Below are 24587 nucleotides of genomic sequence, written 5' to 3' on the forward strand. Positions count from 1 at the left end.
TAGCACTTTGGAGGAGAGTATTAGAATTCTAATACTCTTGGTAAATTGGAGAATTGGTCTGAAATCAACAAGATGAAATTCAATAAAGACAAAGGCAAAGTACTGCACTTAAGAAGAAAAAAAATCAAATGCACAAATAAAAAATAGGAAGTAACTGGCTATGTATTAGTACTGCAGAAAAGGATCTGGGGGTTGTTATAGCAGATGACAAATTGGATGAGAGTCAACAGTGTGATGCTGCAGTAAAAACAGCAAATGTCATCTATGATGTATTAGCAGGAGCATCGTATGTAAAATGTGGGAGATAATTGTTCTATTTTAATGAACACTGGTGAGGCCTTAGCTGAGTATTGTATCCAGTTTTGCGCATCACATTTTAAGAAAGATATGAATAAATTGGAGAGATTCCAGGGGAGAACAACAGAAGTGATGATAAGATTTAGAAAACTTGACTTATGAGGAAAGATTGAAAGAATTGGGCATGTTTAGTCTAGAGAAGAGAAGGCAGGGGAGGCGGAGGGAGGGGAGCCTGAACGCAGTTTTCAAATATGTAAAAGTGGAAGCTGATCAGCTGATTTCCATGTCCACTGAGTGTAGGAGAAGTAATCAACCTAGTTTTCAGTATAGAAGATTCAGGTTAGATATTAAGAAAAACAGTTTAACTATAAGGATAGTTAATCATTGGAACAGGTTACCTAAAGAGATTGTGGAATCCCTGTCAATAGAGGTTTTTAAAAACAGGCTAGACAAATACCTGCCAAGTATGGTCTAGGTCTACTTAATCCTGCCTCAGCACAGGGGATGGACTCACTAGATGACCTCTCAAGGTCCCTTCCAGCATTACACTTCTATGATTCTGTGAATTTCAGGATATTTCCAGGATTCTCAGAATGGGGAGCATTTTGATCAAAATGTTATATACATTGCTATAAAAGTGAATACATTTAATATATTAAAGGGAAGTCTAATGAAGTTTATATCCTGTTTTCTTATAACAGAGACATGGAAGACACAGGCTTTCACTTCTAGGTTACCAATTTAAGTGTGAACGAATATGTGAAAATGTGAAGTTCCGTTCAGTACTTGTCTGGTGTTGGAGAGATGACACCAGTAAACTGTTATTAATTGTTAGTCTCAGTAGAGAGTCTAGGGATTGAGAGGAGAACAACCTTGCTGCATCTAGGTAATCTATACACAGCTGGTTTGAAGCATACTATCAGGACAGTATGAGTAGAGCCTTGCGTTGATAAATATTTGTATCTGCCTCTGATCCACAAACATGATCCACGGATATCTGCAGATTTGAAGGGTTCTAGATACAAAATTTGGAACCACATCCATCCACAATCTACAAACATGGTCCGCCGATATCCACATCCATAGGATATGAAGCAGATATCTGCAGATTTGCAGGGCTGTAAGTATAAGAAAGCTTGACCTGTTGCTTCCTTGGCTTCTGCTGTCCTGTGGATAATTAGAAGGCTTAATTTGATCAGCATCTTTTGCAAACATTACTTAAACTAAAAATTATTGTGAATATACACCTCTACCTTGATATAATGCTGTCCTCGGGAGCCAAAAAAGCTTACCACGTTATAGGTGAAACCACGTTATATCGAACTTGCTTTGATCCGCTGGATTGCGCAGCCCTGCCCCCCCAGAGCACTGCTTTACCATGTTATATTTGAATTAGTGTTATATCGGGTCGTGTTATATCGAGGTAGACGTATAATTGAATTCAGTTTCTTTTTTAAACATTTTCAGGAACAAAAATGCAAACGTTTTAAATTTTAATATGGATCTCTTTTGGGAAGTACAGATTATTTGAGTGACATTTTAAGGTGATGCTTTCTAGAAACAATCACTGTTGCAGTAGTCTAAAATGGTTTGTTACAAAAGGTTCTCTAGTCTGATTCTATAGTAACGTTAGCAGTGTATTTTCAGTATTATTTTAACAAGGTGTCTTGTTTTCTGTGTGATATTGTAGGTTTTATGGTTTAATTCCTATTCTTCTGAAGCATGGGATCCACCTACTCGGGATTAATTTAGGATACTGCCTGCATCACAAGAAGTTTTCTTGGTTTCGACACTTCTTGAAGGTGGGCTGTCCGATGCCTGCTGGGGAACGCTCGCTAGAGTTTACAAAATACGCCGCTAAAGCTCAGGAACAGTACAAAGAATGGCTACCATATCTATTTTTGGCCGGATTTAATCCACTGAATCTGTTGTGCAGACTGTGGTAAGAAATATAATACTGACTTGTATTTTAGATGTTGTGTACTAAATACTGATTTCCAAATCCATGACTAACCTAGTTTAACGAACGCTTTCACTGAGCAGAACATCATAACCAGTGCTTACAGTGTGCCAGGTGACAATGGGTTTCAGACCCAGGAAATCAGATTTCTAACCAGCAAGCCAGATTGCTGAAGGGTGGGTGGCACATTTTAGTGTCTCTGGGGGAAAACATCTTCTGATTTGCTGCTTTGCCCCCCTCCTGAGAAAGAGTAGCCAATCAGAGCTGCTGCAGGAAACAGGTCGCGCTCTCCCTCCTTCTGTCAGGAGCCCGCATTGTTTTCATAGGACAGCAGGGAGCAGGAAGAGACCAGCTGCACAGGATGACTCTTCCCTCTTGCCCCTTTGCGAGCTATTGGACTGCTTCTCTGCTCCCTCCCCTTGCTTTCCCCACTTCCTCCCAGCAACACCCAGCCTGGGAAGAGGGAGAGGTGACCATGCTGCATGCCCGCCTCCTGGGAGAGGTGGGTGGAGAACTGCAGGAGGGACAGAGGTGAGGCTGGAGGGGGCAGGAGTGATGGGGACAAAACAGGTGGGTGCACAATTGATATGGGGACTGGAGGAGGCTAGATTGAGGGGACAGGATTGATTTGGGGATTGTAGGGCAGAATTAATTCACCAGGGGCAAAGGCAGATGTAGAGGTGAGGACAGACCCCTCTACATTTTTCAGATCATTTTAAGCACTGAATTCAGTAATCTAACTCAGGATCATGACTTATAGAGATTTCAAATGTCTTGAGTGAAAAGTTCACACAGAAGAGCAGGGTTCAATGTTATAAAACTTTTCCCATTGTCTGGGAAGAGAGCCAAAGCAAGGCTAGGTCTTTATTTACTCCAGGGAATGGGGTGCTCTGCATTTTTCACTGAACAGTCTTTCTTCCCTATCATTTCCCTCCTCCTGTGAAAATGGTGTGCTGCCAACCCCAAATCAAATGAAAGTATGTAAGTGCAATGAAACAATGATATAAGAAACATCTCAGATAATTCTGGGTCAAATGGGAATTTAAACAGTGTCGGAGGGGGAATTCCTCTAGCATTCAGTTCAGTGGCAGGGGGAGAAGGAAGTGAGTAAAATTACAGATTGTCATTATCACTTGATTTTTTTGCCTTAGTACCATAAATTTTATGTTGTTTTATACAAAGTGTGAATTAATACATTTCCGATTAAAACAAAAAACTAGATTGACTGCTTTTACATTTAATTAGGCATTATAGAAATTATTCTAGTATTTAAAGGAGTCAGTATATTTATATTCTGATTTTTTTTTTTCCTTTTTCCATGTTGTCATGCAGCGTAGAAGCTTTGACTCTGTACTTCCATATGTATGACTTGTAACAAAATAATTTGAAACTATACAAACACATGAAATAGAAATAATGGATTAGACAGAGTCCACTGATTTAGTATATTCACAAAACTTTGCATATCCTGTTAGTAATTCCATTTACATCTAATCTTTAATATGCATAGGAGTTGAATTTTAATGTCCACTCAGTTTTAAACATTGATTTGTTTTAAATTTTATGATGACATTATAGTTGAATTTGTCATACTGCTTACAATGTTAACTTCATCATTTGACTGATTTTCTTGATTTAGTGAAATGTTATATTCATTGATTTTTTAAAGCAACATATTTTAAGCCTGACATGATAAATGGTATTTGTGATTACACTGTACTTACAAATAAAGAGCAGTGTATGATTACAAGAGTAAACACTATAAAAGTCCTAATCTTTTGTGACTCTTGTTGTCCATTTGTATTGTATGTAACATTTTTTTATATTGTCAGCTAAACTATAAGTACTTTTAGACTTTTCTTGACTTATATTGTTTAAAAACATACTTGTTAAAATAACTGCCTATTACAATGTAATCCACAGATTTGATCTATTTTTGCAACTTTAAATGCAATGCCTTTTTTTTTCCTCCTGGAAAATAATGGCAGAATAATAAAAAGTAAATGCCATTTGTGCATATGGTTTATTAATTGTCACTGGCTTATGGTTGTACAAGTGTACAATATAATGGTAAGTGTACTACAGTAACAGTAAATTTTAGTGGGAGTATCAAAAGTGGTAAGCAAACTCACCATTGCATTAAAGAAAGCAATGCAATCAGATTCATTACTCCTGTGCATTGTTCAGATAAATGCATGAAAATGACTCTGTTGGTCACACATGAACTATATTAATGCTGAAAAATGAAATAATAGAAAAAATAGAACAGCAGAAAGGTTAATTATTATTAATTTTAATCACCTAGTACATTTGTGTGTTTCGCAGCATTTTGTTTTATACTATTGGTTGAGTCAGATGAAAATGGAAAAATACGTATACAGCATAGAAATTATGTGAAAATGCAAGTATTGTATTTCAGTACATTTCAAATGCCCTTTTTAAAAATAACTCCTTTAGACTTCCTGTGCAACCCACTTATTCTGTGAAGGCTATTGTTTACCATTTTTTACACATTTTCTTGGAGAAATGAGATATAAATCACCCTAAAATCAGTTCGTGCATAAAGCTCAAAATCTTTTTTTTTTAATTCCTTAGGTTTTGGTTTGATTATTTTTTAAATTAAATAAGCCATTAAACATTTTTCCATATGTCATGGGAAGACTAGGCAATAACGTCAGACACTTATTCACCCTGGTGTTGAGAGACCTTATAAAAACCTAGGTAGAGATGGAATAAGCAATTCTTGCAGAAAAAAATACTGCCTATTACTAAGGCAGATACATTTTAGAGTGTATACTTTCTCTTACAGTGTAGCTTAATTCTAAAAGTAATGGAGGAAGATATAATTGCTTTAGTAAAGTGTTATGCTATCAAAGTTATTTTAGAATTCCCTTTGATGTTTTTTTATGCTTAGGATGTGATTTCCAGGAACTTCTTGTTATAAAAACATAAATCTTTCAATATGTTTCCTCCTCTCCCCCAAGATTATCTTTGTGGTAGTGTGTACAACAGTTGACAATGTTATATGGTAATTTTTTTATCGTGTAGGATTTATTCTGTGAATGATGACATCCTTAATTTCACTCTGGAGTTCACTAACTGGAAAAGGCTTCCTCCAGCTATAGAACAAAATCTCTCTGACCACAAAGAAACCTCCACCTGGGTTCCACGTAACCATTTTGGTAAGTAAAACAATCAATCAGCTAATTTCTGCACATACCAATTTCCAGAATTTAAGAGGGAAATAGCTTTTTGGAACAATATGTGAAGATTGCAGAACGTAAAATTAAATTGGATAGAAATTTTGTGTTCATACCTGGGGAAACCAGTAGTTGTCCTGAGTGAAATACATAATGTGTTTTAAACTGATACTTTTAGTCAAGATTATCCTCTACATGTAATTGCTGTTATACAGATTAAATAAAAAACTGTCTAAGGTCAATACTCCTTTAAGTGCACTGAAACATAAAAAGGCAGCAGGATGGTATCATAACACATATGTATGAAATGAAATTCAGAGAGCCTATTGTTTGGAAAGATTTTGAGCACTGTAAACTAGTTAACTTTGAACTTATTAAGTAACCTTTACAGGTCAAGTATCAGAGGGGTAGCCGTGTTAGTCTGGATCTGTAAAAGCAGCAAAGAATCCTGTGGCACGTTATAGACTAACAGACATTTTGGAGCATGAGCTTTCGTGGGTGAATACCCACTTCTTCAGATGCATGTGGTGGAAATATCCAGGGGCAGGTATATATATGCTAGCAAGCAAGCTAGAGATAACGAGGTCAGTTCAATCAGGGAGGATGAGGCCCTGTTCTAGCAGTTGAGGTGTGAAAACCAAGAGAGGAGAAACTGGTTCTGTAGTTGGCAAGCCATTCACAGTCTTTGTTCAATCCTGAGCTGATGGCGTCAAATTTGCAGATGAACTGAAGCTCAGCAGTTTCTCTTTGAAGTCTGGTCCTGAAGTTTTTTTGCTGTAGGATGGCCACCTTAAGGTCTGCTATAGTGTGGCCAGGGAAGTTGAAGCGTTCTCCTACAGGTTTTTGTATATTGCCATTCCTAATGTCTGATTTGTGTCCATTTATCCTTTTCCGTAGAGACTGTCCAGTTTGGCCGATGTACATAGCAGAGGGGCATTGCTGGCATATGATGGCGTATATTACATTGGTGGATGTGCAGGTGAATGAACCAGTGATGGTGTGGCTGATCTGGTTAGGTCCTGTGATGGTGTCGCTGATGTAGATATGTGGGCAGAGTTGGCATCGAGGTTTGTTGCATGGATCGGTTCCTGAGCTAGAGTTAGTATGGTGCGGTGTGCAGTTACTGGTGAGAATATGTTTCAAGTTGGCAGGTTGTCTGTGGGCAAGGACTGGCCTGCCACCCAAGGCCTGTGAAAGTGTGAGATCATTGTCCAGGATGGGTTGTAGATCCTTGATGATGCGTTGGAGGGGTTTTAGCTGGGGGCTGTATGTGATGGCCAGTGGAGTCCTGTTGGTTTCTTTCTTGGGTTTGTCTTGCAGTAGGAGGCTTCTGGGTACACGTCTGGCTCTGTTGATCTGTTTCCTTATTTCCTCGTGCGGGTATTGTAGTTTTGAGAATGCTTGGTGGAGATTTTGTAGGTGTTGGTCTCTGTCTGAGGGGTTAGAGCAGATGCGGTTGTACCTCAATGTTTGGCTGTAGACAATGGATCGTGTGATGTGTCCGGGATGGAAGCTGGAAGCATGAAGGTAGGCATAGCGGTTGGTAGGTTTTCGATATAGGGTGGTGTTAATGTGACCATCACTTATTTGCACCGTGGTGTCAAGAAAGTGGACATCCCGTGTAGATTGGTCCAGGCTGAGGTTGATGGTGGGGTGGAAGCTGTTGAAATCATGGTGGAATTTTTCCAGAGTCTCCTTCCCATGGGTGACATCTTCATCATCTGGACCCATGGGAAGGAGACTCTGGAAAAATTCCACCATGATTTCAACAGCTTCCACCCCACCATCAACCTCAGCCTGGACCAATCTACACGGGAGGTCCACTTTCTTGACACCACGGTGTAAATAAGTGATGGTCACATTAACACCACCCTATATCAGCTAATGCCCCTCTGCTATGTACATCGGCCAAACTGGACAGTCTCTACGGAAAAGGATAAATGGACACAAATCAGACATTAGGAATGGCAATATACAAAAACCTGTAGGAGAACGCTTCAACCTCCCTGGCCACACTATAGCAGACCTTAAGGTGGCCATCCTACAGCAAAAAAACTTCAGGACCAGACTTCAAAGAGAAGCTGCTGAGCTTCAGTTCATCTGCAAATTTGACACCATCAGCTCAGGATTGAACAAAGACTGTGAATGGCTTGCCAACTACAGAACCAGTTTCTCCTCTCTTGGTTTTCACACCTCAACTGCTAGAACAGGGCCTCATCCTCCCTGATTGAACTGACCTCGTTATCTCTAGCTTGCTTGCTAGCATATATATACCTGCCCCTGGATATTTCCACCACATGCATCTGAGGAAGTGGGTATTCACCCACGAAAGCTCATGCTCCAAAACATCTGTTAGTCTATAAGGTGCCACAGGATTCTTTGCTGCCTTTACAGGTCAGTTAGCTTGATAATTGGTATGGAAAAATCTTAGTAGCTAATTCAGGGGATTAATTAGGTATGCCGTTTGGAGGGTGGGTGTAAAATATATTGTAAGGGCACCAAGTGTAAGTTAATAGTGGACCTTAACAAAATGATTTGTTCTGCCTCTTTGAAGATTCAAGGGGACATGATGGGTACTACCTGATTACTTTTTCTAGACAATGTTCCCCTAACTTTGTTTATTGAATTTGATTTATATACTCAATACAAAAATTCCTATCCACTGATCTAAGCACTTTTGACAGCAATTAAAAATACAAACCATATAAATATTATAATAAATACCTAGAAATCCAGCAGCCTCTCTTCCTTCCTATAATTAAAATATAATCAACCAAAAAAAGAATACATATATTTCCACAAATATTATCTCTTGCCACACAAAGCCAGTCAGAGCAAATGGGCTGTGCAATAGTCAGCTATCTGAAAAATTATGCAATACTCTTTCCTACTGATTCATTGTAAAATTAATTCCTTTTTAAAGCAGTGCTATAACATCTGCAAAGTGCTTGTTTTTGTGTTTGTTATGAGACTTTCCCTGGAGTACTGTATTTAATACTATTCAACATATCTTATTGGAGTGGGAGAAGGCTTTACATGAAGAAATTTACTTGATCAAAGTTTTTCTGTGTTCCCTTAGTTATTAGTGAATATATTTATATTGTAATGAATGCAGCTTTCTTTGTGGTCTATTTCTTCCTCCTGCTTGATCCTTCAGTGGAGTTTTAATTCTGTGTTTTGTTTAGAACATCAGTCTGTTATAGAAATTAACGTGATGTCCTAAATTTAGCATTAGGACTTCACTGCAGGATCTGCTGAGAAAAGACAAGTTATTATTCATAATTACCAAGGATAGAAAGAAATATATGAAAAAACATGAAATGGTTTCGTATATATTTTAATTTTTCCTAGTATGAAAAATTATGAGAATGATTATATATTTAGCAGACTTAAAAGTGTTCCATTTAGGAGCTAGAACGAGTAGGCAACCTATGGCACGCGTGCCGACGGTGGCATGCGAGCTGGTTTTCAGTGGCACTCACACTGCCCGGGTCCTGGCCCGGGTCCATGGAGGTTCTGTATTTTAATTTAATTTTAAATTAAGCTTCTTAAACATTTTAAAAACCTTATTTACTTTACGTACATACAATAGGTTAGTTATATATTATAGACTTATAGAAAGAGAGCTTCTAAAAATGTTAAAATGTATTACTGGCACGCGAAACCTTAAATTAGAGTGAATAAATGAAGACTTGGCACAGCACTTCTGAAAGGTTGCCGACCCCTGAGCTAGAATATGGAGGCAGTTAGTAACTCCTATATTTTTGGTACTCTTCCTTGGTGGTCTTAGTCAAATTGTAGAAGGTAGAAGCAGACCATCCTCAGACAAGTATCAGAGGGTAGCCATGTTAGTCTGGATCTGTAAAAGCAGCAAAGAGTCATGTGGCACCTTATAGACTAACAGACGTTTTGGAGCATGAGCTTTCATGGGTGAATACCCACTTCGTCAGATGCATCTGACGAAGTGGATATTCACCCACGAAAGCTCATGCTCCAAAACGTCTGTTAGCCTATAAGGTGCCACAGGACTCTTTGCTGATTTTACATCCTCAGACAGTGTACCTGATTTCCCAGGGCCAGAATGCTTGCATAATCAAGCCTAGTGAGAAAAGTCAGAGAGAGAGAGAGATCATCCTAAGCACTTCACAATTTTTTTGTTTTTGTTTTTTTATTACTGCTCAATCAGCTCTAGTCAGAGAGCGAGAGGGAAAAACAGGCATGATGAAGTACATCCTGCATGTATGTGGCATGTTATACTGGACATTTGAATGTTACTAGGCCTTGAATGGTACTAAGAATCCCAGAAGATTTACTATCAGAAATAAAAAATGAAGTATTTGTGCTAAATATAAAAGAACCTGTCATTACATCTCAGTTCTGATATGTTTGTTTCAAGCACTCCAGACTGAGAACATTAACCACTGTAAGTGAAATTCACCCCAGTGCAGAGGAATAGTACAGGTCTATGTAGAACTTCTACTCTAGTCCTATTTTGATGCTTTAGTGGATCTCTTTGAGTGTGTCTACACTGTAATTAAAAACCCATGACTGGCCCGTGCCAGCTGACTCGGGCTAAGGGGTTTGGGCTAAGAGGCTGTTTAATTGTGCTGTAGATGTATAGGTTTGGTCTGGAGCCCGGGCACTGGGACCCTCCCTCCATGCAGGGTCTTTTAGCCCAAGGCTCCAGCCTGAGCCCAAACACATAAACTGCAGTTAAACAGCCCCTTAGCCCGAGTCAGCTGGCATGGGCCAGCACAGATCTCTAACTGCAATGTTTATCCTATATCAGTGGTTCTCAAACTTTTGTGCTGGTGACACCTTTCACATAGCAAACCTCTGAGTGTGACACTCCCCCCCCCAAATTAAAAACACGTTTTAAATATATTTAATACCCTTATAAATGCTGGAGGAAAAGTGGGGTTGGGGGTGGAAGCTGGCAGCTTGTGACCCCCTGAAGGGTTCTGACCCCCAGTTTGAGAACCCCTGCCCTATATGGTGTACAGGCAGCATTTGTACTCTTAGGGTTTGTCTACATTGCCATGTAAGCTCAGGGTTTGTAGAACTTGAGTTAGGAGACCCTGGGTTTGTTAACTGAGGGCTTGAGCATCTACATTTATTTGTAACCCCAGGATAGGAATTGTTGAACCATGGGTCGCAACCTGGGGGTCCAGCATCTACACTGCATTATGTGGTCCCAATTCCAACTATCCATATCTCAGACTTTCTAATGCCCTCCCAATCATATGGCCACTCAAGCCCTTTGTTCATGGTACAGCACTGGAAAACTTGACTGTCCAGAGGGCAAAAAAAAGTCAGCCTGTGGGATTGTGTTATACTTTCGGTAGACTCCCAGAGCACGAGTCCAGTGGAGCTGCATCTGTGCTGCAAAATGATAGGACTTGAACCCTGGGTCCCAGCTTGACTGAGACTCGGCCCTCTCCCCTGTGGGGTCCCAGGACCTGAGTACAAGCCCTGGCTTAGCATGATTTGTGTGTGGATGGAAGGAGGATTAGATTTGAGCCTGTGTTTGCAGCCTGGGCTTATACTGCAGTGTAAACATACTTTTAGGCCTTATCTACACTACATAGTTTTGTTGACAAAAGGCAGCTTTTATCGACAAAACAGTAGAGGTGTACACACTACAATGCTACTTTTGCCAACAAAACTCTCTTGTTTAGGCAAGAAAATAAAACCACCTCATCCAGACACAGAGTTTTGTGCGGCAGAGTTTTATCAACAAAGAGTCAGTGTAGACACCACTCTTGGCTTTGTCACTGTAAAAGGGCTCCAGGAGGTGTCTCACAATGCTCATCCTGACTGCTCTGGTCTTCAGTTCAAACTCTGCTGCCCTGCAGCCAGGTAAACAAGCATCTGTCCCTCCCACTTTAAAGGCCTGGGAATTTTTGAAGTTCTACTTCCTGTTAGCTCGGTGTGAAGAGCTCATATTGCATCTTCCCTGCTGACCTTGGCAGCTCCACGCAGCACATGTTCTCCCACTTGGACTACTGCAGAGTTGTTCAATCTGCTGAGTAAATGGGGAGAGGAGGCTATCTAGACCCAGCTCCTCTCTAGCCATAGGAATTTTGATACGTACGGTCAGATTTCTTGTGGTTTGTATGATAAGGGCTCCGAATAGGACACAGTGCAGTATCAAGCGAAGGTAAAGGAGCTGAGGCAGGCGTACCAGAAGGCAAGGGAGGCAAACTGTCACTCCATTGCTATGCCGAAGACCTACCGCTTCTATAAAGAGCTGGACACCATCCTTGGTGATGATCCCACCTTCAGCTCTAAGAGCCCTGTGGATACTTCGGGGGGGCTGGAGATGGCAGACAGTGGACTTAACCCTGAGGACAAAGTCGTGGATGAGGAAGTAGAGGTTGGAGGGCAATGTGGAGCCCATGGCAGGGTTGTCTGGTGGGGCGGTGATTCAGGAACTCTTCTCCACTCTGGAGGTATCTAACCCAGTCCCCCAGCAGTCCTTCTCCGGCAAGCAAGAAGCAGGAGAGGAGATCCCTAGTAAGTGATCTTTTTGAGTTGATGTGCTCATTATATGACGTACGGCTTTCTTTTCCTTTGTATAGTACAGAAGTGGGTGAATGGATAGAAATGTGCAAGACTAGCTGTGTTTGAATGGGCTCCAAATTCCCATGCGTAGCTAAGCAGTCCAGCAGAACAGTATATTGATGCACACCGAGATTTCACGTGAATCCTCCAGAGAGATCTCTAGAAAACTTTCCTGGAGGTACTCGGCAGTCCTCTGATGAAGGTTCCTTGGCAGAGCTGCTTTGTTCCTTCCCCCATTGTAGGAAACTTTCCTGCGCCACTTGCCAATGGGACCAAAGCGGCATACAGGGACCAAAGTGGCACACAGGCGAGCAGCATATGGACTGGGTCAGTAGATGCATCCTTGCTTAACCTCAGCAGTGTGGAAAATGGTGGCAGAATTTGCAATATTGTCCCTACTCATCTGCACTGATCCGCATGAATCATCACCAACACTCTTTGCCCCAGCTTGAACATCCCCCACTCACCCGAGACAAACGCACCATGTTTAGGGTGTTCACCCAGATGTATGTTTGCTAAGGGTCAGTGAGAAGGTGATTGGTATGTTACAAGAGGTGAACTTTACTGTAATGAATCAGTGCTGTGCATGAACTAACAATCATGCTTCTTTGTATTGTATCTTGTGCTTCTGCAGATGTAGAGGGTTCCCCTGAAGGCCACACATCGGCCGATACAGAACTGTTTTCCAGGCCCTCCCTAAACTCCTCCCAAACTGTCCTTTCAACTTTCTGGAACATCTCAGTATCCCGTTCACACCATCCCTTCGGACAGCTTCCAAAATGATAGCTGGACTTACGCACAGCTATGAGAGCCTCTAATATCCTGCACTGCTATCTCTCTTCCCACCAAGCCATGCTAATTGGTGTTTAATAAAAACAAACACCCTGCAAGATAACTAATCTTTATTTGTGTCCTACAAATTGTGATTGTAGCTGATACAAAAACATATACATGCAATGTAATCATTTGCTTACTGCAAATTCTGCTCAGGAATCATCACAAGTGTTAGGCAAACAAACAAAACTCAAATTAATGAAGCACGGCTGTATAGAAATACACAGTACTGGTTCTCATTCTCAGAATGTTGCCTCAAAGCCTCCCTGATTCGAGTGCCCCCTGTTGTGCCCCTCTAATAGCACTGTTATCAGGTTGCTCAAAATCATCAGCCAAGCGATTTGCCTCAGTGTTCCACCCCTGGGCAAACTTTCACCCTTAACCTCATAAATATTATGGAGAGTGCAGCAGGCAGCTATGACCATTGGAATGTTTTCCTCACTTAGATCTAATCTGCCATAGTCGCCAGCATGCTTTTAATTGGCCCATTTCGCATTCCACGGTCATTCTGTACCTATTCAGCCTATTGTTGAAGGGCTCCTTGCTGATATCCAGGTTCCCATGTAAGGCTTCGTGACCCATGGAAGTAAAAGGTACATTAGGTCTCCAGGATCACTATGGGCATTTCAACATCCCCAAATGGAATCTTCTGGTTTGGAAAGAAAGTCCCTGCTTGCAGCTTTCTGTACAGGCCAGTGTTCCTGAAGATGCATGCATCCTGCACCTTCCTGGACCACCCTGGGTTGATGTCAGTGAAATGGCCACGGTGATCAACAAATGCCTGCAATACCATGGAGAAATACCCTTTTCTATTGATGTACTCTGTCATAAGATGGTCTGGTGCCAAAATTGGAATATGCGTTCCATCTATTGCCCCACTGCAGTTAGGGAATCCCATTTCTGCAAAGCCATCCACTATTTCACCCTCATTGCCAAGAGTCACAGTCCTTTGAAGCAGGATGCAGTTAATGGCTCTGCACACTTACATTAACACTGGTCAACTTCCTGACTCCAAACTGATTCGAGACCAACTGGTACCAGTCTGGAGTTGCCAGCTTCCACACTGCCATCGCCACGCACTTCTCTACTGAGAGGGCTGCTCTCATTTTGGTGTCCTTGCACCTCAGGACTGGGGCGAGCTTCCAAAGGAAGGTGGCTTTCTGCATCCGAAAGTTCTGCAGCCGCTGCTGGTCATCTCGGACCTGCATAACAATGCAATCTAACCACTCAAGACTTGTTTCCTGAGCCCAAAAGTAATGGTCCACTGTGTTTAGCTGCTCCATGAATGCCAAAAGTAATCTGATGTCGTTTCTTTCCATAGCACACAGCAAGTCGGGCAATTCTGATACCTGTTCAGATTGAGAGCTCATGATATCCTGCATGACTGGCCGTGATGTGTTAATGACAGTTACCACAACAGCAGAGAGCAGTGCAGGATCCATCTTTTCACACACAGAGGGCAGGCGCACTGTAAATGGGGGCCATTGAAAAATGCTGCAAAATGCAGTCGGAAGCCCATGGAATTCTGGGACAGAAAGAACTGCATTATGGGACATTAAGCCTGCACCCATGATGCACTGTGATCCACTCCACAATCCCACAAGTTCTAGCTGCAGAAGGTGGCAAGTAGCATGGTGGGATGGCTACCCACAGTGCAGTGCTCTCACTGTTGATACTAGAGCACCAACTGTGGACGCGCTCGGCCAATAGGAAGAGCGTAGTGTGACTGTGCAATAGCAATGTTGTTATAGCACTTTTTGATCATCAACATAACTTTTGTTGACAAAACTCTGTAGTATAGACAAGGCCTTAGTGTCTGCATAAGGAAAACTGAAAGTGTAAAGGGAAACCAGGATTGTAATGTGATAATACCAAAATATAGGGTTCTTTAGTGATTTTTTTCCCCTTTAAATGAGCAACTGAGGAAAAAAGAGAAGATGCACAGGTCAGTTTTGGATTTATGGAATTCCTATATTCTTTTTCCATCTCTTCCTCCCTGACTCTTCCAAACCTCTGATTTCCTTCTAATAGTTGTGAGAACTGTGCTTATTTTCAGTCAGAAAGTGGGACAAGCAGCCTCCTCAGAATGTAATGCCACTGCTTTCAAGAGTAGCATTTTTCAAAAAATGACTGATAAAGGGTTACTTTCTTTCTTTCTTTCTTTTTTGGTCCCATCATCATGAGGGCTAAAAGGGACTCTCATCCATTTTAGAAAACACTGCGTTACTGCATTCTATATTTTGTGCTACGTTTCGCATGGGACTGTTTGTTGGGACAGAACACTTCATGTGCAGCAGCAAAGTTGGTTCAGTGTAGTATGAGGGTGAAAGGTGACATCATAACTTTTTTTGAAAAAGTGGAACTTTTTTCTTTGAAGATGCTACATTTTAGAAAGTTTTACCTTAAAAGAATATTGATTTATTGCAGCTATTAAACTGCTCTCCACTGTCTCTGCAATAAATTCATCTTATTTTTGACTTGAGGCTTTTTTAGGGAAAGAGGCTATGTTTTTAAGTCAAATGAAAAAGAGGGAGAAATGAAATGGAACTTGTCTCTTTATAGTTAATGTGACCTTTGAACTGCACTGTACTTTAAGTTGGTTGAAGATCATGGAAAATTTCGATATAACTGACAACCTCTTTTGCTTTTGTAGTTAAAAGGTCTCTTTTTGTGTCTGGTATTTGTGAGGCAATCTTCAGCGTGTATATATGGTATTAAGTATAAAACTATACTAGTAGTAGCATTTTCCAAGAAATAGAAGTATGCTTTATGCCAAAGTAAAAGTGGCATTTTACAACCTATATACAGATTGTGGAACATATAAACATGAGGACTGAAAATAAATGAAATTGAAAGCGCCCAAGGCAAACATCACATTGTATAACCATTAAGTACTGTATACTTGACTGAATATATGAGTAAATTAATTGTTTGGGAACAAAAGGAATAAAGATTAATACAGTAGAACTTCAGAGTTACAAACACCAGAATTAGAAACTGACCAGTCAATCACACACCTCATTTGGAACCGGTAGTACTCAATCACACAGCAGAGACCCAAAAAAGCAAATACTGTACTGTACACTACTGTGTTAAACAAAATACTTTTTTAAAAAAGGGGGGCATTACCTTGACAAGATTTGACAAAGTAAGGAAACTGTTTTTGTGCTTAATTTAAATTAAGATGGTTAAAAGCAGCATTTTTCTTCTGCATAGTAAAGTTGCAAAGTTGTATTAAGTCAGTGTTCAGTGGTAAACATTTGTAAGAACAACCATAATGTTTTGTTCAGTTACCAACATTTCAGAATTATGAACAACCTCCATTCCTGCGGTGTCTGTAACTCTGAGGTTCTACTGTACTCTATAGTACATTACTACGATAGATTGGATATGGAATTCATATTGGGAAAACTATTGCCTCTTGGGTTAAAAACATGATCCTAGGTATTAAAGTGCTGTGGATGATCTTCCTCAGTGGAGACTGATCCCAAAGATTTTTCTTATGTGCTAAAATCCTTATTTTTTGTGTTTCATTCTGTCCCATTGAAATATGTACTATTATCCTGTACTTCTGCTAAGTGTTCTGTACTTTACTCGGAGGGTTATAGTACCTTATGTTTGCCAGTTGTAGAATTCCATAATTAATACTGCTGTTCACAAAGAAAGGAGGCAATTGCACATCTCTTGTAATTACTTAGTATTAAAGTTTCAAGAATTTTGAGAATGTAGCATTACAGTATATGTGTATTTAATGTATTCAGTGACACATTACAAATTATATTAACCTATAGGATAAACAGTCCCTTAGTTACTGTGAGATTGATCCTCAGCTGTTAATCTGTCAGGCTAAGGATCATAGAACCAAAAGCCATGGCAGATGTGTTAGTCTCAACAATAGAACCAAAATGATCCTATTGAAATGTGTCTTCTGAAGTGGGTATTCACCCATGAAAGCTTATAATAATAACTGGAGATATACCTATCTCCTAGAACTGAAAGGGACCTTGAAAGGTCATTGAGTCCAGCCCCCTGCCTTCACTAGCAGGACCAAGTTCTGATTCTTGCCCCAGATCCCTAAGTGGCCCCCTCAAAGATTGAGCTCATAATCCTGGTTTTAGCAGGCCAGTGCTCAAACCACTGAGCTATCCCTCCTCCTCTAAAATTTTAAAGTTATTAGGGAGCCCTTATTCAGCCCTCCATCCCAGATGGGGAATGTGAGTGGCACCGGGTCAGCCCCAGCCCCTAAATTGCCCCCCTTAAGGACTGAGCTCACAACCCTGGATTTAGCAGGCCAATGCTCAAATCACTGAGCTCTCCTTTATGTGGCTTTACATCTGTTAGTCTTTAAGGTGCCACAGGAGACTCTTTGTTGCCTATTGAAATTGGATCCTTGCAATTGTAATACCATCTCTGAGGCATTTTGACCTCAAAATGGCATACCTTTTCCAAAAAATAAAAAAGAAACAAATTGAACTCAAATAACATGTACAATTAATAACAGTACTCTGACTTTAAGATACTATGCAAATAAAAGATAAATTAATCACCAGTAACTGTACTTATTTATTGTGTGTGTGTGTGTACATAAATAAATAAAATATAGTATATATCTGCTTGCAAATCAACATTCTTGGCTTATACAGATCTACTGTTGTGAGCTTGGAAACATCTAAAAAAGCAGTGCTCATTGGGGCCACACGTGTACTGCCATCCCCAGGCATTCAAAAGCAATGAGTCTGACTCCTCAAAACTCATGAGATTGGCTTAAAACTCACAAGATTAAAATAATAAATTTTATTTCATTGTATTTGTTTTGTGCCTTTTGAGTCTTTAGGGTTCACATTTTCAAGGTTTTCTTCACAAATATGAGGGCTAGAAACTTTCTTTTAATTGGTTAGTTGAGATTCTTATGTAATCATAGTACTACAGGAGCTGGGACTTCAAGAAAAACACCAACTATTCTAAGACTTGTGATGAAGTTTCAGAGCTGGCAGCATTGTAAATGCCCCTTTCAGATACAAACAAAGAGAGGCTATAAAAGAAACCTTGGCATGCCTCCATCCACAACCGTTTCTACAAAATTAAAAAAAAAAATTAATGGGTGAGGTAAATGGATCTGCAGATGCAATGTTCCTGAACAACAGATACCAGGAAAAATAACTTTTCTTTCTCCTTTGCTAATTGTTCTGCAGATCCTCAATCACAGGGGATACAGAAAACGAAACCCAACATTAAACACCCAAGAAGCGGAGCAGAGAAGGCCTAATTTAAACATGATTGCAGAATTGCCATCTGAGGGGAGCATTTTAAGAGAGTAATTCCTGACTGGCAATTCATGTAGTTGTTTTACAAATCTTGATCCTAGACACACTAAGCATGCCACTGAAGCTGTAACTAGGTCTACTAAAGTGAAGTATCTGACCCTAAAGAATACCAGCTAGATCATAACAAGCCTGAATATACAGCCTAATTCATTTAAAAAGTCATTCAATATAACTAAGATTCCTTGTAAGATAAGGGTGAAATGAGAGCAGTTGGTGCTGCGGTGCCCTTTTCAATAGTCTCAGTTGCTAAATAGTCTTGCTCAAATTGTTTGGAGGCACTAGTATGCCGGTGGTCTGCTAAACTGTGATGAGGAGGGCTCACACATCATAAAAGTGTGGATCTGTAGAGGGCATTCTGAAGGAGGATCAGTTGCTAAGGCTGTCGCTTCATCTTTAACTCACAGCATACTCTTCAATTTTGCTAAAATCTGCTGGTTTCTTTCTGATATCTGCTGCAATATCTAAGAAACAAGAGCCTCACTCTGAATTTCTTTGCTTTTGTTGGTTTTATGGCAGACCTTTGCTATAGTTTTTGTGTGCAGTGATAAATAATACGTAATCCAGGTCTTGCATTGAGCCATTTTGACAGTTATTGCCATACCAACATTTCTCCACCAATGCTGTAATCTGCACCGTAGGGCCCGCCTCCTTCACTGGAGATCAGGTGAAATATGACATTGCATTGTAGTAGTGCTGTTGTGTGACCTCTTGCAGCTATTCCTCTGTGGCCTCTTGTTTCCTGACTAACTCTTTCTTCTCCTGGAGAATAGAACTGATGTCCACTCCCTTCTGAGGGTATGTCTACACAGCAGCTGGGAGCATACTTGCCAGGGTAGGTGGACAGACACACACTAGCTCTGCTTGAGGTAGTGTGCTAAAAATAGCTCTGTGGCCATGGTGGCCTGGATGGTGGCTTGTATTAGCTACCTGAGTACATAACCTGGGGGTCAGGGAGGTGTGTATAAAGTGGTCATCCCTCTGCCCCATGGAGGAGGAAGAGAATACACAGTTTCCCCTGTTCACATAAGCCAGGAATTGGGGAAAGGAAGAGAACTCCCTCTGCTCATTTTGTGGGAAAGGCCAAAGAGGATTGTCGCCTCAACAAAGCTTGAAAAATATACCCTTACTCATATGAAACTGAGAGAAAAGACAATAAAGAAATGGCAGGAGACAGAGAAAAAACAACTTTAAAGTTAAGACGTTCTAGCTATTCGTATTACTGTCCTTTATTATATTTCCTTGGCAAAAAGGGGACCTCAAAGGCAGGGAATTCCACTTTAAACCCTTGGAGAGACAACAGATTGGTTGTGGCCTGCGAGAAAAGGGACTCTGAGGTGATAGTAGCTGGACAGTAGGGAACATAGATACAAGTTTGTTTTTTTTCCAGTTAGAGCACAGATATTTTATACAAGTTCTTGTTGCTCTGTCACACTCCTGCTCTTGAGATAAAGGTCAGCCAATTACTTATGGAAACCACGTAGCCACACACCACCCATTGGGAGAGTGTGGGTAGGAGTGTGAAGATACAGTATGTGATCGTCATTTGCTAAATAGACCAACAGAAGATGAAATACCATCTTTTAATAGTGAAAAGGTTAAGTTAAACTCTGATCAGAAATTGTTTTTTCCTGTCTTTTGTATGGGTTGGCTAGTATCACGTAATGTCTGCACTTGGATAATAGTTAATTTAGTTAACCTTCACTTTTCTCTCCATATCTTGCCCTCTCTGTTAGCTCACTGAATAGATGGACAATGTCCTCTTTTAATCTTGATTCCTTTTCTCTTATTCCTCCTCATTCCTTTCCTCCCCACCCAGCTCATTTAAACTCTTACCATGTTCCTTTGATCCGGAGTCTTTTTTCCTAACGTTTGAATTCTGATACCCTTCACTAACTCCATTGCTTCTCCTCTTCCTTTCTGCCACTGAGCACTGTTGGCAAAAATCTGGCATGCTGATTCTTTTTATGCTTTTAAATCTACCTTAAATTCCATTCAAACTGGGCTCTTTATTCTGTAAGCAAGTCCTAATGCCGTTCTGGAGACTTGGCATTTAAGGTTTAATGAAGCCTTCCATTTTAAACCAAGTATGGACCTTTTCACTGCACCCAAATTTATCAATCTACCTAACATTTTTGAGGTTTTATGTTTTGCCAGGGCAAAAAATCTTCTAGAGCATCTGAGGCAAATCTGAGAGACTGAGGAGTCCAAAAAATGACACAATCTCACTTTATGGATATATTTCTAATCTATTTATTTAATTTTTGCTCATCATAACTCAAAAATGGGTTGGTCTAGATACTGCTGCTCTGGTTTAAACCTTGGTTTTGGCAAAATTACTGTAGCAGCAGAATTATTGTAGATGATTATACCACTTTGCATTGTCAGACTGGCGGTAAAGAGGCCTTGGTAAAAATGAGAGTCAGATCCTTAAGTGTTTATAAAAGTCATGATTTTTTATAAGATTGTTACCAAGAGATTGTTAGTGAGAAATGCGAGTTTAAAACAAATTTTTGTATAAAATAAGAAGGGGAAGATGAGAGAGAAGGAGGTGAAAGAAGAGAATTATATTATGGAAGACTCAATACAGTTAAGTCTCACGGTCTCCTTTCTCTTATATAATCAGACATATTTTTGTTCTCTTCTGGTTTCTGTCTGAAACAAAAATTGAGCTTGTACCTGGTCATGATATTCCTTAATATAAAGGACTATCTATGGAGACACTGCTGTTTATTCAACTTTTAGCAGATTGGTCGTTCTTAATTAATCAGATCTTATAGCAACATTTTAGGTAAAACAAAATCATAATGTATTATATGAAGGCTTGTAGCTGCATTCCAGCATCTGTGTTATTTATTTATTTGACATATGCAATCTGGTCAAGCCTAACCGCAGTGTTCTTATAAACGATGTTCAAGGCACAAAGACCTCCAGGATGTTGAGTCATTTTGCAGTTTCCAACAATATGTGTCATGGTTTGTGGTTGTCCACATTGACATAATGGACTGTCTGTAAAACGCCACCAAAATTCTGCTGCGGCATCTGTATTAAATAGTAACAACATACTGCAATTATTTTCTCTGCATTAGTACACCACTTGACTCTTGGGCTGCAATTTGACACAGATTCCTATGAGCTATATTGTATCTATATGTGTGGGAGAGAGAGTTCGCAGAGGGACGGTTTATAATTTATAATTTCGCAATAAAACATATTAGCCAACACAACAGGTTAAGACAACTCGTAGGTATGTTTTACAAAAATGTAATTGTGAGTCTTGGTTCATTAAAGGAGAAGCTGACTAGTAATAAGAAAAGATGGCAATCATACTATCATGAACCAACTACTTTTGTCATCAATATTTACTCTTTTCTCCCCACAGTAAATTAGTGTTTCCATTGTTGACTTTCCATCATCTCAATTTAATTTTATCACTCCCTGTGTGTATCTTTATATCTGCTAATCTCTGTTCAAGCAACTGGCGGTTTAGGTGATTTGAGTGGAACTTTTTAGTAAAGGGTGAAATAGTTTGTTTTCATATATGTCAAGATTAAGGTATTTTTATCCAGCTGATACAGGGATATTCTAACATGCTGGTTTTAAAACTGCTAGGCTTCTTCAGACATTAGAACTCTAATTAATCACCTGGCAAGTAGTTTGTTTAATGTTCTTTTATTAAAGGAGAACTGCCTAAGAGAAACAAAATTATAAGAACATAGTTTAATCCCGTAGTTCTTTTCCTCAGTTTGATTTTTTTTTCTTTCATTTTACAGCCTTTATCCCTTCCTTGGCTCACCTTTGTCGTCTTGAGATCCGGTCCATTTTAAAAAGTGAACACCTACAATCCGACCAGTTTATCCGTAAATTGCCCTTGCCCACTTGTCTACAGGACTATCTGCTGTATTTAGATATATTGAGAGTAAATGGCATTCCGGAACTGGTGGATGTTCAAGGTGAGTGGGATGCAGGAACATTTTACCCAACTTATTCCAGTTCAGAAGACACCAAGAAGGGAAGCATGTGTTGCTGATGCTTGATAGTCCAACTGTCTGAGACTGGACCCAAATGTTGCGGACTTTATGAATGTCAATTAGCAGACTCCACAGGAGAGCTACTGTATCTGCATATTTGCTACTCTGGTAAAGGGGTTTTTTCACATTGCAGTTTACATTTTATTAGAAATATGTTTAAGTTATGATGTACTCAGCTACATGGAAAGCTTTAAAAAAAAATCTGTTCTTGTCCCTTCATTTGTATTCTTTCTTTCAAAAGTAAATCCCTTCCTCTTATGTTGGAAAATCAACCTGTTCAGTGAACATAGTTTCTAGATAGCTATCCCTATCAGTCACTAAGTTGATGTGAAAAATCATATTACAGATACTATACATGCCAGACAAAATATGTTTTAAAGTTGAAAATTATATGAGTTTTCTGATTTACACATTGAGAAATGGTCTAGGTGAGCCAGACATCTGAGATCACTGAATGTCCAAAAGGAAAATGCTTGTTGAGGTAGGTCTGATCCTTGTAATAATGGACAATAATCTATTTTAATTTGTATGAATTAATACATCTATAATTAGTTGCTTCTATTCTGCCTTCCATGTAAATGCCTTAAGATATTCATTTTATTATAAAAATATACTTAGTATTTTATTTGCAAACCAATAATACTTCCTCCCTCCCAACTTTAAAGACATGAAAATGAAAATTTTGGTACTTAAGAGATGTAGATCAGGGTTTATGCACATACTCAATAGAAAAAAAAAACAGTATTCAGATTAGTGTTTGAACAGCACATACTACAGTGTTATTTGGAATGATGTTATAGTAGAATTGAAATGCTGCAATAATCCCAAATTTCATGTTCACATTCATGGACTATTTATTTTAATTTCTTAGAAATTAGAGTATAAAAGGAATTCAGGTTCAATATGATTGTGGTGATTTGTCCTATTAACTACTCTAAGAAGTATTTTGGAGTCTTACTAATTCTTTTATCAGGATATTAAGCACCTGCCTGTTCAGTGATCCCATATCTGCTGGTTGCAAAGAGCAGTTTAACCTGCTGAATGTATTTATTTTTTCTTTAATTACATAGCATTGACAATCACTGTTCCGATTGGCAATGACTTGAGTTCTGGCCCTGTTTGGGATATTTCTGGAGATGGATTGTCTGTTCTTGCTAGCTATCCTCACTTCTGCTTTTCTGATACCTAAGTCCCAACTAGGTCATATATCTAGAGCTGACCATGGTCAAGAATGCAAACAATGCTGGATATTGCAGCTTAAATTTAAAAAAAATTACTGCTGGGTTGGAAAAGTTAGCCATCCTTCAGAAATGGAAATGCAAACTATAAACATGAGTGAGAACAATCTACTCAAGTTCCTTCTTGCCTTCAAAAGATCTTATTAGCTTAGGTACCTTTATTTCTGCATGAGGTTTGTACTGAGAGGAATTTAATAACGCTCTAAAGAGATGTGCCTGTGTACTGTGCTATACCAGAGTGCATATGTTCATTGTTAGGATACAATGCTAACGTTGTAATCTTTGGTATTGCCTATATTTTCCATATGTTATCAAACTGTTTGTCTCATTCAATAAACAATTTAAGAAGAAAATGTCCATGTTGGAGTTCTTATCAAATTTCAACATGCTTGCCTTTGGGTTGGTCTCATTTAGTCTCCCTGCAATTGTAATTTTCATAGGAGTGGTTCTCAAACGTTCATAGTATGCACCAATGTTCCCTCTAATTTTTTCCATCCAGGTGCAGAATGAATTTTGTTATGTGCACCAATATCGAGATAATGTGCGGGTGTGCGCCACCAGTAGAAACAAAAACCCTAGATATAATTTTTTTTTAAAGTTACCATAGAGATAATTACTCTAGCCAGGACAGTTTAGGCATTTTAGAACTCACTACTCAAATAATTAAATTTAAGCATAAGAGAGGAAAAAAAATCATGAAATGCATAGACTAAAACTAAAAACTAAAATAACAGCACTTTGAAAGAATAAAATTACAGAGAACATACATGCATTGCAGGAAGTACCAAGAAGTAACAATAACAGCAACACAAGTATGTGTTGGGAAGTGAGTGTGAAAGAGACTCTGTGTGTGTGTGTGTGTGTGTGTGTGTGTGTGTGTGTGTGTGTGTGTGTGTGTGTGTGTGTGTGTGTGTGTGTGTGTGAGAGAGAGAGAGAGAGAGATGGAGACTGCGTGTGTGTGCGTGTGTCAGAGATAGAGACAGACTCTGTGTGTGTGTGTGTGTGTGTGTGAGAGAGAGAGAGAGAGAAAGTGTGGGTGAGCAAGAGAAAGAGAGGCACAGAGACTGTGTGTGTGTGTGCTGGTTGCTAGGGAAGCCTATGAGAGTCTGTGCACTGTCTCTCTGAGTCTAAGGTGCCCACCA

General features: G+C 39.7%; 1 protein-coding gene across 3 annotated transcripts in view; it reads left to right on the top strand.

Moving 5' to 3' along the window:
• The window catches only part of ASB3 (ankyrin repeat and SOCS box containing 3), a 117347-nt gene extending 93598 nt beyond the window's left edge, over positions 1-23749 (top strand). For all 3 annotated transcript variants that reach the window (XM_030557734.1, XM_030557736.1, XM_030557735.1), the window contains 3 exons: positions 1988-2239; positions 5306-5439; positions 21950-23749. In XM_030557734.1, the coding sequence (XP_030413594.1) occupies positions 1988-2239; positions 5306-5439; positions 21950-22206 (643 nt within the window). In that variant the 3' untranslated portion in view covers positions 22207-23749. The remainder of the gene's footprint in view (positions 1-1987; positions 2240-5305; positions 5440-21949) is intronic.
• Positions 23750-24587: the final 838 nt, after the last annotated feature.

This window comes from Gopherus evgoodei, chromosome 3, assembly GCF_007399415.2.
Source record: "Gopherus evgoodei ecotype Sinaloan lineage chromosome 3, rGopEvg1_v1.p, whole genome shotgun sequence".
In the NCBI taxonomy this organism is placed as follows: Eukaryota; Metazoa; Chordata; order Testudines; family Testudinidae; genus Gopherus; species Gopherus evgoodei.